This window comes from Solea senegalensis, linkage group LG9 (assembly GCF_019176455.1).
Source record: "Solea senegalensis isolate Sse05_10M linkage group LG9, IFAPA_SoseM_1, whole genome shotgun sequence".
Lineage (NCBI taxonomy): Eukaryota > Metazoa > Chordata > Actinopteri > Pleuronectiformes > Soleidae > Solea > Solea senegalensis.
The window spans coordinates 11,459,121-11,472,362 of NC_058029.1; the positions used below are offsets into that span (position 1 = coordinate 11,459,121).

At 41.5% G+C, this 13,242-nt stretch overlaps 1 protein-coding gene across 16 annotated transcripts in view; it reads left to right on the forward strand.

The window, feature by feature from the left end:
* Positions 1 to 13,242, forward strand: part of LOC122774388 (plectin-like) — a 109,247-nt gene that overhangs the window by 86,208 nt on the left and 9,797 nt on the right. For 15 of the 16 annotated variants that reach the window (XM_044033582.1, XM_044033594.1, XM_044033583.1 and 12 more), the window contains 21 exons: positions 101 to 228; positions 1,020 to 1,113; positions 1,288 to 1,442; positions 1,553 to 1,871; positions 1,966 to 2,043; positions 2,153 to 2,314; positions 2,430 to 2,534; positions 2,649 to 2,744; positions 2,840 to 2,965; positions 3,124 to 3,276; positions 3,369 to 3,523; positions 4,198 to 4,324; positions 4,527 to 4,710; positions 5,370 to 5,527; positions 5,904 to 6,082; positions 6,170 to 6,308; positions 6,484 to 6,840; positions 6,962 to 7,045; positions 7,134 to 7,238; positions 7,388 to 7,486; positions 9,215 to 12,568. In XM_044033582.1, coding sequence (XP_043889517.1) covers positions 101 to 228; positions 1,020 to 1,113; positions 1,288 to 1,442; positions 1,553 to 1,871; positions 1,966 to 2,043; positions 2,153 to 2,314; positions 2,430 to 2,534; positions 2,649 to 2,744; positions 2,840 to 2,965; positions 3,124 to 3,276; positions 3,369 to 3,523; positions 4,198 to 4,324; positions 4,527 to 4,710; positions 5,370 to 5,527; positions 5,904 to 6,082; positions 6,170 to 6,308; positions 6,484 to 6,840; positions 6,962 to 7,045; positions 7,134 to 7,238; positions 7,388 to 7,486; positions 9,215 to 12,568 — 6,357 coding nt within the window. The remainder of the gene's footprint in view (positions 1 to 100; positions 229 to 1,019; positions 1,114 to 1,287; positions 1,443 to 1,552; positions 1,872 to 1,965; positions 2,044 to 2,152; positions 2,315 to 2,429; positions 2,535 to 2,648; positions 2,745 to 2,839; positions 2,966 to 3,123; positions 3,277 to 3,368; positions 3,524 to 4,197; positions 4,325 to 4,526; positions 4,711 to 5,369; positions 5,528 to 5,903; positions 6,083 to 6,169; positions 6,309 to 6,483; positions 6,841 to 6,961; positions 7,046 to 7,133; positions 7,239 to 7,387; positions 7,487 to 9,214; positions 12,569 to 13,242) is intronic. The other variant, XM_044033585.1, reaches the window with a different exon arrangement.

Here is a 13,242-nt window from a genome sequence, read left to right on the forward strand (position 1 = left end):
CTGAGCTAAACTTAACGCCCTTTCATATAATATTGTATTTATAATGCCTTTTCCATTGAGAATTGCTTATACTGTATGTTATATTTCCACCTTGCTGCAGAGTGCTGTGCATGCTGGTCAGGTGAAGGTCCCTCCAAGCTACCATCCCATCGATGTGGAGAAAGAATGGGGTCGACTCCATGTTGCCATCCTGGAGAGAGAGCGACTGCTGAGAACAGAGTTTGAGAGGTTTAGACAACAACAATAATAATAATAATAATAATAATGATAATACTATAGAAAAGGCCTCAACGTTAAGAGTAAATGTTATAACTATATCTGTTATCATCAGTAACTGTGATTTATAACCTCCCTTCTGTATGTGTTGTGTTTTGTTTCACGTTTTCATAGTCAGTGCTGGTATTAGAGAAGCACCCCACCTGCTGGTGGTGTTTTGTAACTGAATTCACAGTAAAAGCAGAATAAGATGGAAAAACAGCAAGTGAAAGATCAGTTTTTGGGGTTTTTTGTAGCAGATCAAATCAAAATGAGAAAGATTCTATTCATGAATGGACTGGAAAGTTATAATGAGGTCTGATTAAATACTTCATATATTTTTCTACTGGACTTCAGTTGAGTTATGCCTGGCACGCTGTGCGGCTCATGTCACAAGATTGTTCAGTCATCTAATAGCCTTGTTTATGGCTCTGAGAATAGGAATGACTGAATAAGCAGACTGAAACTCTGAGACATTTTCGTCTCACTCCGGGACTTTTTCTTGGACATAATGGCAGTGTGAGACGAGGGAACCAATCTGTCTACAAGCTGGAACTCTAATCTCTGTGCAGTTAGATATGGCCTTTGTGACTGACCCTTACATATTAGAGTATCTGCTACCACGCAAATGTCCGTAAGTGTTTTGACTGATACGTTGCCAGCTTGAGATTCTGTAGAAAAAACAGAAAAAAATCTGTTCTACTGCAGCCTTTGATTGAAAGGTTTCCAAGAGATTAATCCTTTTTTCTTTTTTTTTAATCCAGACTTGAGAGGCTGCAGAGGATTGTCAGTAAAGTCCAAATGGAGTCTGGATTGTGTAATGACCAACTCAGCCACCTGGAGACCCTGCTTCAGACGGTGAGTGGTATTGATTAGAAAATATAAGTATGATATATAATTTTTTCCTGACTTATTTTTTTTTTATTATTTTTTTTAAAATTTTATTTATTTAGTCATTTACTATTGTTTTGCGAGAACACAAAGAGATGAACCTTTAAATTTTAAGAATTTTTTTGGCTCTTCTCTCTTTAGGACATTCGTCTGATGAACGCAGGGAAACCACCTCAGCACACGGCAGAAGTAGAACGAGAGCTGGACCAGGCAGACAAAATGATCCGCCTCCTCTTCAATGATGTACAGATCCTCAAGGATGGGCGCCACCCTCAGGCTGATGAAATGTACCGCAAGTGGGTGCTGCACGTATTACATTGAACTGAACTTTTAATAGTGTCCATGTTATACAAAGCAGTTCAGAGACTTGGAGCATAAAGTAAGACGATGTCTTTAATGTCCACAGGGTGTACCGCATTCATGAGCGCCTGGTGAACTTGCGCAGTGACTACAACCTTCGTCTGAAGTCTACTGTGACCACCACTCAGGTTAACGTGGTGAGCTCCCAGCAGTCCACCACAAAGATACGGCCTGAGTTGGACGATGTGACTCTGCGCTACGTTCAAGACCTGCTTGCCTGGGTGGAGGAGAATCAGCGACGCATTGATGATTCCCAGTGGGGATCTGATCTTCCTACTGTGGAGTCCCAGCTCGGCAGCCACAGAGGCCTGCACCAGACTGTGGAGGACTTCCGATCCAAGATAGAACGGGCTAAAGCAGACGAGGTAGTCTCCTGATGAGAGCCACTTCATTTTAACATAAAAAAAATAAATAAAAAAAATATTAAAGTAACCATTTTGCATCTCTCATGCACTGCAGAACCAACTATCTCCTGTCAGTAAGGGCACATACAGAGAATACCTGGGTAAACTGGACCTACAGTATGGCAAACTACTGGTGAATAATTCCATTTTTCAAACATTGATTTGGGAGAAATATTGAAATGTTTGTCTGTGCTGAATATACATATTTGGTGTTATAACATTTGCTGTTTATTTTCTTTCAGAACTCCTCCAAGTCCCGTCTGAGGAACTTGGATTCACTCCACGCCTTTGTCAGCTCTGCCACTAAGGAACTGATGTGGTTAAATGACAAAGAAGAGGAGGAGGTCAACTTTGACTGGAGTGACAGAAACTCCAACATGACTGCTAAAAAAGATAACTACTCTGTATGTTTCATTTTGTTTACCTTCAAAACCTGTCTTTTATAGTTTGTGTGTAAATGAATGAATACACATTTTATCTCCTAAGATTGTAAAGAACTTTTTAATGTGGATTTTTCAGGGTCTCATGCGAGAGCTGGAGCTGAGGGAGAAGAAGGTCAATGACATCCAGACCTTGGGAGACAAGCTTGTCAGGGATGGACATCCTGGCAAGAAGACAGTTGAGGTAATTACTCTAGTAAACGCCATTAAATAGTTCAAATCTACGTAAAAAGTACAAAACATTCTGAGTGACGCCTCAACTAATCCATTGTTATCATATCCTCATGATCCATATTAGGCCTTCACAGCTGCCTTGCAGACTCAGTGGAGCTGGATCCTGCAGCTGTGCTGCTGCATTGAGGCTCATCTCAAAGAAAACACAGCCTACTATCAGGTATGAATTCCTTAAAAAGAATCAGTGGACATCCGATGGCCCTAAATTAAACATGCGTCGACATATATTCTGTTCATTGTATCCTTTGCTTGCAGTTCTTTACCGACGTCAAAGAGGCTCAGGACAAGATGAAGAAAATGCAAGAGACCATGAAAAAGAAATACAGCTGTGATCGCTCTACAACAACCACACGCCTGGAGGATCTACTACAGGATGCTATGGTAAGTTATGTATGCTTATAGTCATGATCTTCAACTTCATAGTAATAATAATATAATTACTTGGTGTTGATCATTCAAATGCATAATTGCCCTGCTTATGTTTTATCTGTTGGCCTCAAATATTGTTATTCTCATTACGTTTCACTTGTTTTCAACAGGAAGAGAGAGAGCAGCTGAATGAATACAAGACCATGGTGACCGGCCTGAACAAGCGAGCCAAGTCCATCATCCAGCTAAAGCCGCGTAACCCCACCACACCCATCAAAGGCAAACTGCCCATTCAGGCCGTCTGTGACTTCAAGCAACAGGAGGTGAGAAACCCTACTTAACGTCCACAGCCCAGAATGGTCACGGCTGTAAGCTGTGAGTCTGCTAAAGCCTCTAAGCTCTGATTCTGTTTCAGATCACTGTCCATAAAGGAGACGAGTGTGCTCTCCTCAACAACTCCCAGCCCTTCAAGTGGAAGGTCCTGAACCACTCTGGTCATGAGGCCGTGGTGCCCTCTGTCTGCTTCCTTGTACCTCCAGTCAACAAGGAGGCTGTGGACAGTGTGTCCAGGTGAGAACACAGTAAAACAGAGCAGATTCAGTCACCTTATGTGTAACCCAGAGTAACCTACCTAAATACAACACTAAGGAATCATTTTACATTGTGACCTCGATAAAACCGATCATTTCATTTACAAATGTTGTTTATGGTGTTAGTTATAATTACACATTATTTTCCAAGACACCAAAAGAGCCATTTTTGACATGTGGTCTTGTGGTTGTATAACAATTGCTCCCTCAGAGAATTTGATTTGTGATCTTCTGATTGTGACTCTGATTAACACACCGCAATCACAGTACATGTCTGATTGCTAACCCATTAATTGAAGTGTTTTCTGAATTGTCCTCTTACACAAATAGTCCAATATCTCAGACCTCACTCTTAAAAGTTAAGTGATTATGAATCCTGTGTTTAGTAGAGCGACAGTGTGTAATTTCTGTTAAGAGTTGTCATTCTGTCAAACTTCTCGGTGTTTGCCTTTGTCAGGCTTGACGAAAAACAAATCACTTCCTGTGTGCCATGGGAATGTAGCTGTACAGTAGCTGTATGGAGCCAATAGGCTTAATACACATCATATGAACTTATTTGGCAATTTCTTGATGTAATGGACATTCATTTCTATCCAAGAAGCTACACACTACAGCTTTAATTCTTATACTGTTTGTATCTGTGTCCTCGCCTAGTCTGGATGGGGGTCATCAGCAGATGGTGACCATGTGGCAGATGTTCCATATAGACATGAAGAGCCTTCTGTCATGGCAGTACCTGATGAGAGACTTCACCCAGATACGGTCGTGGAACATCACCATGGTGAGTTTTAACACCACTAAGCAGAATTTATCTATACTTTAATGATTCTCTGTTTTAAAAGCATACAAAGAAACCTGGCTCCATGACCACAAATACATAACTAAATCAATTCAATTATAGTATCATCCTCTTTAGAAGGTGAAGTTGAATTCTATTCAAGGTCCTGCCTTCTTAACCATTTTTTTCCCTCCATCCTGTGCAGTTAAAGACCATGAAACCAGAGGAATATAGGCTGTTGATGAGGAACCTGGAGCTGCACTACCAGGACTACATGCGCGACAGCCAGGACTCGGAGCTCTTCGGCCCCGAGGACCGCATAAAGGTTGAGGGCGACTACAACAGGTCGACCCAGCATTTCACCAGCCTGCTTCGCTCCATGGAGAAAGGTAAAGCTTCTCTCAGCAGCAAACGCACTTTTTGATTATTATTCTTGGTTATGTCAAGGGATTTATACCAACTTCATGATGCATCAATTCACCTTTCAGGAGAAATGAGGGTTAGGCTGAGAGGTGAGTGATGTAAAGCTAGTTAAAGCTACAGCTCACCAAGCTACTACACTGTGTGTACACGCTTTCAAGGCTTGGATGAGATATACCAGTAGTGTTTACATTAGTATCCTGTGTGACAGCATGACATTTTTATGCAGAGCTGCACCAAAAAAGAGCCAGTGTCTTTTGTATTAGATGACAGTATGTTGTGCTTCTTGTCTTGCAGCAACATGGTCAATTATAGCGTGATTACTTGCTTTGTTTACCATTTGTTGTAAATGTAGCACACATGGAGCTGCATGTTTTTCAGCCACAACAAATGAACAACTGCATGTACAGTCAAGCTTCAATGCACTGCAGTGAAACATTGGACGGAAAATGTGAATGTTTACTGAAACAAACCAGTTTAAAGTACACATTACATCATACTATGTCACATACACAAACCAAAAAGTTTGCATTACTGGCCCTCTGGTCCTTCACGCTTACCTGCAGGCTAAAAAGTTTTTTTGTTTCTGTTGTGTTGATCTGATCAAATGCATGTGTTAACTGCACAGGTCAACAAGACGAGACGCTGTGTAAGAACTACATGTCTGAGATCAAAGACCTGCGTCTGAATATCGAGAACTGCGAGGCTCGGACTGTGGCTCGCATACGCAAACCTTTGGACAAAGAGCCTCTGAAAGAATGCGTTCAGAAGACGACAGAGCAGAAGGTAAATGCTTCCACACAGCGGGAGCAAAATGACATGAATTAAGGATTGTAGTGAGGATGGAGTAGTCACAAAAATGTTGTGTCTTAACTCATACAGATGCAAACTACCCTGTGGTTATAATTTACTTTAATGATGGTTAAAAAAAACAAAACAATAAGATTCAGAAATATTATATTATACCAGGATCCATTTAGTAGAAGGAGTGTTATGGAGGTAAACGTTGGGAAATGCAGATTAACATTGAAGTTGCAGTCAGTGTAGGTTTGAAGTGTGCAGATCCCGCAGATCCTGCTGCTTTTGAAATACTATTATGGGCTGTTTTAAAAGAAATTCAATGTATTTACATATTGTTAACTCTTGCTGTCTCCCTGAACAGAAAGTCCAGGTGGAGCTCGAGGGCCTGAAGAAGGACCTCGACAAGGTAACTGAGAGGACAGAGGAGGTCTTATCCTCCCCTCAGCAGCCCGCCTCAGCTCCCATGCTTCGCTCAGAACTTGACCTCACTGTGCAGAAGATGGATCACGCCCATATGCTCTCCTCCGTTTATCTCGAGAAGTGAGTCCACTTGCTCTTAAGAGAATTTCCACTCACGTTCCAATGTCATACTCCGTTATTTATTTGATTATTTTTTCACGTCCCAAGACTGAAGACTGTGGAAATGGTCATCCGCAACACACAGGGTGCTGAGGGAGTTCTCAAGCAGTATGAGGACTGTCTGCGTGACGTTCACACTGTGCCCAATGATGTCAAGGAAGTTGAGAATTATAGAGCAAAGCTTAAGGTAAACTGCGTACAATTATCATTCTCACTTTTCACACATTTCTAGTGCATTTAGAGGAAGTGATTCCATATGAAATGCACAAAGAACTGTAGTTTCAGCCTAGTTTTTCATCATGAATTAGAGCAGGCTTGCCTCCTTCTGACTATCTTTTTATTTTGTTTGAAACTACCCACAGAAAATGCGGGTTGAAGCTGAGAGTGAACAGCCAGTGTTTGATTCCCTGGAGGAGGAGCTGAAGAAAGCATCTGTCGTGAGTAACAAGATGTCCCGTGTGCACAGTGAGCGCGACGCCGAGCTGGACCACTATCGCCAGCTTCTGTCAAGTCTTCAGGACCGCTGGAAGGCTGTCTTCTCCCAGATGGACCTCCGACAGAGGGAGCTAGAGCAGCTTGGCCGTCAGCTTGGCTACTATCGCGAGAGCTATGATTGGCTGATCCGCTGGATTGGTGATGCTAAGCAAAGGCAGGAGAATATCCAGGCTGTGTCCATCACTGACAGCAAAACTCTGAAAGATCAGCTTGCCCAGGAGAAGGTGTTATTTTGGTTATTTTGTTGTGTTGGAACATGGTTTAAAAAGTGTCTCACATGGAATTATGAAGCATAACTGTCATAAAAATAACTTAAAAATAAACTTTATTTTTTGTTCAAAACAGAAACTGCTGGAGGAGATTGAGATGAATAAAGACAAAGTTGATGAGTGTCAAAAATATGCTAAAGCATACATTGATACCATCAAGGTAAGTATTGGTTTTGAGTGATTAGGAACGTTAAGTAAAAGTGTCTATGGCATCACTAATGTTTGGAGACTGTTTCTTCATCAAATAGGATTATGAACTCCAGTTGGTCGCCTACAGAGCTCACGTGGAGCCCCTCACTTCTCCCATGAAGAAAACCAAAATGGATTCTGCCTCTGACAGTATTATTCAGGAGGTATGATTCCTTCAAATCGTATTGTTACAGTTTCTGGGAAAGTGTTCATATTTGGATAAAGGTCAACGTTACAGTGCATTGGTCAAACTATGTGCAATGAGTCTGACGATAACACACTTGTAAGAGCTTTTTGTTTCTCCCTGTATCAGTATGTAACTCTGAGGACCAGGTACAGCGAGCTGATGACGCTGACTAGTCAGTACATCAAGTTCATCACTGACACACAGCGCCGCTTGGAGGACGAGGAGGTGCGTGACAACTGGCTGAGGATCCCAAACAAACTAAACTCTAACGTTAAGCTAACCAACCAACAAAATATTGACCAAACAACGAACGATTTTTATCGCCGACCACGAAATGCATGCACACACCTCTCTCTGTGTGTCTTACACGCACGCATGCACCCACACAGACATTATATTAATGTGCGGTTGACAAACAGTTCCTTTGCATTTGTTATGCATGAAACATTGGCATGCTGTAGCTGAACAAATATGTTGAGGCATATTATATTTTGCAAGAAGAGATCAAATGAAAACATACGTTTGCTGTGCAAAACAAAATACTAATTCAAAATAAGTAGCCACAAATACTGTATCATGAATGAGGTTTGACTGTAAACATCACATACACTGATGTAAATACAGTGTCAAAAATAAATTATTTAGTTGCCATCAAGACTCTACATGTCCAAATCAAATACATCGCAGCGTATGTACAGAAATGCATTAGCAACTCTCTTTCCATCCATTGTGTGTATTGTGCCATTGGTGAGTTTAAACATGGGGTTCTTTCTTTCACTTGTTTTTCCTTTGATTTCCCTTTTCTTTCTTATTCCACTGCCCATTCTATTTTTTTCCAAATTTAAAATCAGAACAGGGACTCTTTGGTTCAGCCTGGTTATCATGGTCTTCAGCAACTCCTTTTTTTTCTTTCTAAATTAACATGAGTTTACAGTTTTCTGTTATATTCTAACCCTAATGCCTTGTTTGGTCCTTTGCTTCTCTTAACTGCTTGCCAGTGCTTTCCCATGATGAATGCTTAAAATGTTTGAGCATTAAAGAGGTAAAATATTCACAGTCTTTCAAGTGCTTTCTGTGTAGTACGTCCATTCCCTCTGTCACCCTAACATCTGTGTTTGTCTCAAACTGCTTTTCAGAGCATGCAACTTTTCTGTCTTTCACTGCAGCGTCACTACAAACACCCATAGTGTCACTAATGACTCTGCATAAGCATTGTCAGCCTATTTAATCATCAGTGCTCTAAAGTCAAACTTTTACCTGGCAATGATATTGTCTGAACCTACTATGCTTATATCCCATTCCATTCCATTATGTGACAAAAAGTGATTTAAAGAACCCCCCAGTGCATGGGATGAAAAATAAATACAAATAAATGGTGTGAATAATACTTACCATATAAAAAAAAGAATGAGCTGTTTTCACAGAGATGATCTACAATAACATACACATCACAATTAGACAATCATGAAAGTAAAGATTCTGACTATAATATACAGTAAGATTGATAACAAAGATCACGTATTTGAGTGATAACAAAATGCCGTTTTATATCTTTAGTGCTACAGCTACAGTTGCATGCCATATGATTTCCTTGCTGTGTTGTGAAGTGAAGTTTTGTTTCCATACATTAATCCTATACATAATCATCATCATCGTCACCTTTTTCTTGAATTGTCTTGTCATGAATTATTTTAATTGCATTGTGAATTTAACATCACTTTGATGATTGTGCATCTAATTTGCATCCATTGATTGTTCTTTGAGCTAATTTTAACATTAACATTGCCTGGGTAATGCAGAACATTAAATTGCTCCAGTGTGATGAGGCTGTGATTACTCTTGTAATTACAATTTTAATCCACACTGTTGTGAGCTGGTTAATGTAAAGTGTTACCTTTAGTCTGTCATGCTTGATTATAATCCTTTCTTTACCATTTGCTTCCACTAATGCAGAAAGCTGCAGAGAAACTCAAAGCGGAAGAACAGAAAAAAATGGCTGAGATGCAGGCTGAGTTAGACAAACAGAAGCAGTTAGCTGCAGCTCATGCAAAGGCCATTGCCAAAGCTGAAAAAGAGGCTAAAGAGCTGAAGCTCAAAATGCAGGAAGAAGTAAGCAGGAGAGAAAACGCTGCCGTAGATGCAGAAAAACAAAAACACAACATCCAGCTGGAACTCCATGAGCTGAAAAACCTGTCAGAACAACAGATCAAGGACAAAAGTCAACAGGTGGATGAAGCGCTTCAAAGCAGGACCAAGATTGAGGAGGAAATCCGCCTTATTAGGATCCAACTTGATACAACTGTAAAACAAAAGTCAACTGCAGAATCTGAGCTCAAGCAACTCCGCGATAGAGCAGCTGAGGCTGAGAAACTCAGAAAGGCTGCCCAAGAGGAAGCTGAGAAACTCCGCAAACAAGTCAAAGAAGAAACCCAGAAAAAGCACATTGCAGAGGAGGAACTCAAAATCAAATCTGAGGCAGAGAAAGAAGCTGCTAGGCAAAAGCAAAAAGCCATGGAAGACCTTGAAAATCTCAGAAGGCAGGCAGAGGAAGCTGAAAGGCAAGTGAAGCAAGCCGAGATTGAAAAGGAAAGACAAATCAAAGTAGCTCATGTGGCAGCACAAAAGAGTGCTGCCGCTGAGCTGCAAAGCAAACACACATCCTTTGAGGAGAAGACCTCAAAGTTAGAAGAATCACTCAAACAGGAGCATGGCGCAGTCCTTCAGCTGCAACAACAAGCAGCACATCTCAAGAAACAACAGGAAGATGCAGAAAATGCCAGGGAAGAAGCAGAAAAAGAGCTTGAGAAATGGAGGCAGAAGGCTAATGAAGCTCTTCGTCTAAGACTCCAGGCTGAGGAAGAAGCTCACAAAAAGAGCCTTGCTCAAGAAGATGCTGAGAAGCAAAAGGAGGAGGCTGAACGTGAGGCTAAGAAGAGAGCCAAAGCTGAAGAGTCCGCCCTGAAGCAGAAAGATATGGCTGAGAATGAACTTGAGAGGCAGAGAAAGATAGCCGAGAGCACAGCTCAGCAGAAACTCACTGCAGAACAAGAACTCATTCGACTTAGGGCAGATTTTGACAATGCAGAACAACAGAGAACCCTCCTTGAAGATGAACTTTACCGTCTAAAGAATGAAGTCATTGCAGCTCAACAGCAAAGGAAACTGCTGGAGGACGAACTGGCCAAAGTGAGGAGTGAAATGGACATTCTCATTCAACTCAAGTCTAAGGCAGAGAAGGAGACCATGTCCAACACAGAAAAAAGCAAACAACTCCTTGAAGCTGAAGCCGCCAAGATGAAGGACCTGGCTGATGAGGCGAGCAAGCTCCGAGCAATTGCAGAAGAGGCCAAGCACCAGAGACAAGTTGCTGAGGAGGAGGCTGCTCGTCAGAGAGCAGAGGCTGAGAGGATTCTCAAGGAGAAGCTGGCTGCCATCAGTGATGCTACTCGTTTAAAAACAGAGGCTGAAATTGCCCTGAAAGAAAAGGAGGCCGAAAATGAGAGACTCCGGCGACAAGCTGAGGATGAGACTTACCAGAGGAAAGCTCTTGAAGACCAGGCCAATCAACACAAGCAAGAAATAGAGGAGAAGATAATTCAACTCAAAAAATCATCAGAGGCTGAAATGGAAAGACAAAAGGCAATTGTGGATGACACACTCAAACAGAGGCGGATTGTCGAAGAAGAAATACGAATTCTTAAGCTCAACTTTGAGAAGGCTTCTTCTGGAAAACTCGATCTGGAACTAGAACTGAACAAACTGAAAAACATTGCAGAGGAGACTCAGCAAAGCAAGCTCAGAGCAGAGGAGGAGGCTGAGAAACTGCGAATGCTGGCCCTTGAAGAGGAGAGGAGGAGGAAGGAAGCTGAGGAGAAGGTCAAGAAGATTGCAGCTGCTGAGGAAGAGGCAGCCAGACAACGCAAGGCAGCCCAAGATGAGCTTGATCGTCTGAAAAAGAAAGCAGAAGAAGCCAGAAAGCAGAAAGAAGAAGCTGACCAAGAAGCAGAAAATCAGATTGTTGCAGCCCAACACGCATCCCTGAAGTGCAGTGCAGCTGAGCAGCAAGTCCAAAGTGTCCTTGCTCAACAAAAGGAAGACAGTATCACACTACAGAAATATAAGGAAGAGTATGAGAAAGCAAAAAAGCTTGCCAAAGAGGCCGAGGCTGCAAAGGAGAAGGCAGAGAGAGAGGCGGCGCTCCATCGCCAACAAGCAGAAGATGCAGAAAGGCAAAAAGCAGCTGCAGAGGAAGAAGCTGCAAACCAAGCCCAAGCTCAGGAGGATGCAGAAAGGCTGAGGAAAGAGGCTGAATTTGAAGCTGCTAAACGAGCGCAAGCAGAAGCTGCAGCACTGAAGCAGAAGCAGCAAGCTGATTCTGAAATGACAAAGCACAAGAAATTGGCAGAGCAAACATTAAAACAAAAGTTCCAGGTGGAGCAAGAGCTGACAAAGGTTAAACTTCAGCTTGATGAAACTGATAATCAAAAGTCTGTCCTGGATGATGAACTCCAACGCTTGAAGGATGAGGTTGATGATGCTGTCAAACAAAGGGCCCAGGTGGAGGATGAGCTGTTCAAAGTAAGGGTTCAGATGGAGGAACTACTCAAACTGAAACTCAGAATTGAAGAGGAAAACCAGCGCCTTATCAAGAAAGACAAAGATAACACACAGAAATTCCTTGAAGAAGAAGCCGAAAATATGAAAAAGCTTGCAGAAGACGCTGCTAGACTTAGTGTAGAAGCCCAAGAGGCTGCACGGTTAAGACAGATCGCAGAGGAAGACCTCACTCAGCAACGAGCTCTTGCAGAGAAAATGCTCAAAGAGAAAATGCAGGCCATACAAGAGGCATCTAAACTCAAAGCGGAGGCAGACATGCTCCAAAAGCAAAAGGACATGGCTCAGGAGCAGGCCCAAAAGCTGCTGGAGGATAAACGACTCATGCAGCAACGCCTGGATGAAGAAACTGAGGAGTACCAGAAATCACTTGAAGCAGAGAGGAAAAGGCAATTAGTGATCACAGCTGAAGCAGAAAAGCTCAAGCTTCAGGTTTCAAAGCTCAGTGAAGCCCAGGCCAAAGCTGAAGAGGAGGCTAAGAAATTCAAGAAACAAGCGGATACAATTGCTGCCCGTCTTCATGAGACTGAAATAGCCACCAAAGAAAAAGTTACAGTAGTGGAAAAACTGGAAGTCGACAGACTTAATACCAGCAAAGAGGCTGAGGATTTACGCAAATCTATCGCAAACCTAGAAAAGGAGAAGTCTAGACTGAAAAAGGAGGCTGAAGAACTTCAAAATAAGTCTAAAGAGGTATTGTGTCAAAAATGGCATAACAGAGCAGCTTATGTCATTGTTAATTCTATCTGAAAACTAACACACTTTTCTTCAATTTCCTCTATCCCCTTCTCTGATTTTACTAATCACGATATCACCTCTTTGATTTTAATTATGATTTTAATGTAAATATTTACAGTGCACTGTGCTCATGCAGATCACACCGTGAATGTGCCTTCATATCCTGGAATGTTTGTCCATTGCCTTAAGACACGCTTCATTTTTCTTTCAGTTCCAAAACCGGGTTGCAGTTTAGGTCAAAATAAATGAACACAAAATTAATACTATATTCAAACTACAAGAAATAAAAAAGTGTAACATTCAACAACACCCTTTTCCCAGAGTCATCAGACTCTCCATCTGACATCACCATGACATGCACTCGTATGCATAATTGAACAATAGGCCATTACTTAAGTGTATATTGTATGGGCTGAAATATGTGCCACCAGAAACTGAATTAGAATCATTTATATTTGAATTTAAATTGCTAAACTTGAATAATTGCATTAAAATACATAATTTGAATTTGTATTGTTTAATACAAATCATTGCATTGGGAAAATTCTATATATTTTCACATTGAGTTCTCAAAATTCAGTTTCAATTTACTGTGACAGACATCCGGGTACTACACTACACAGGGGTCT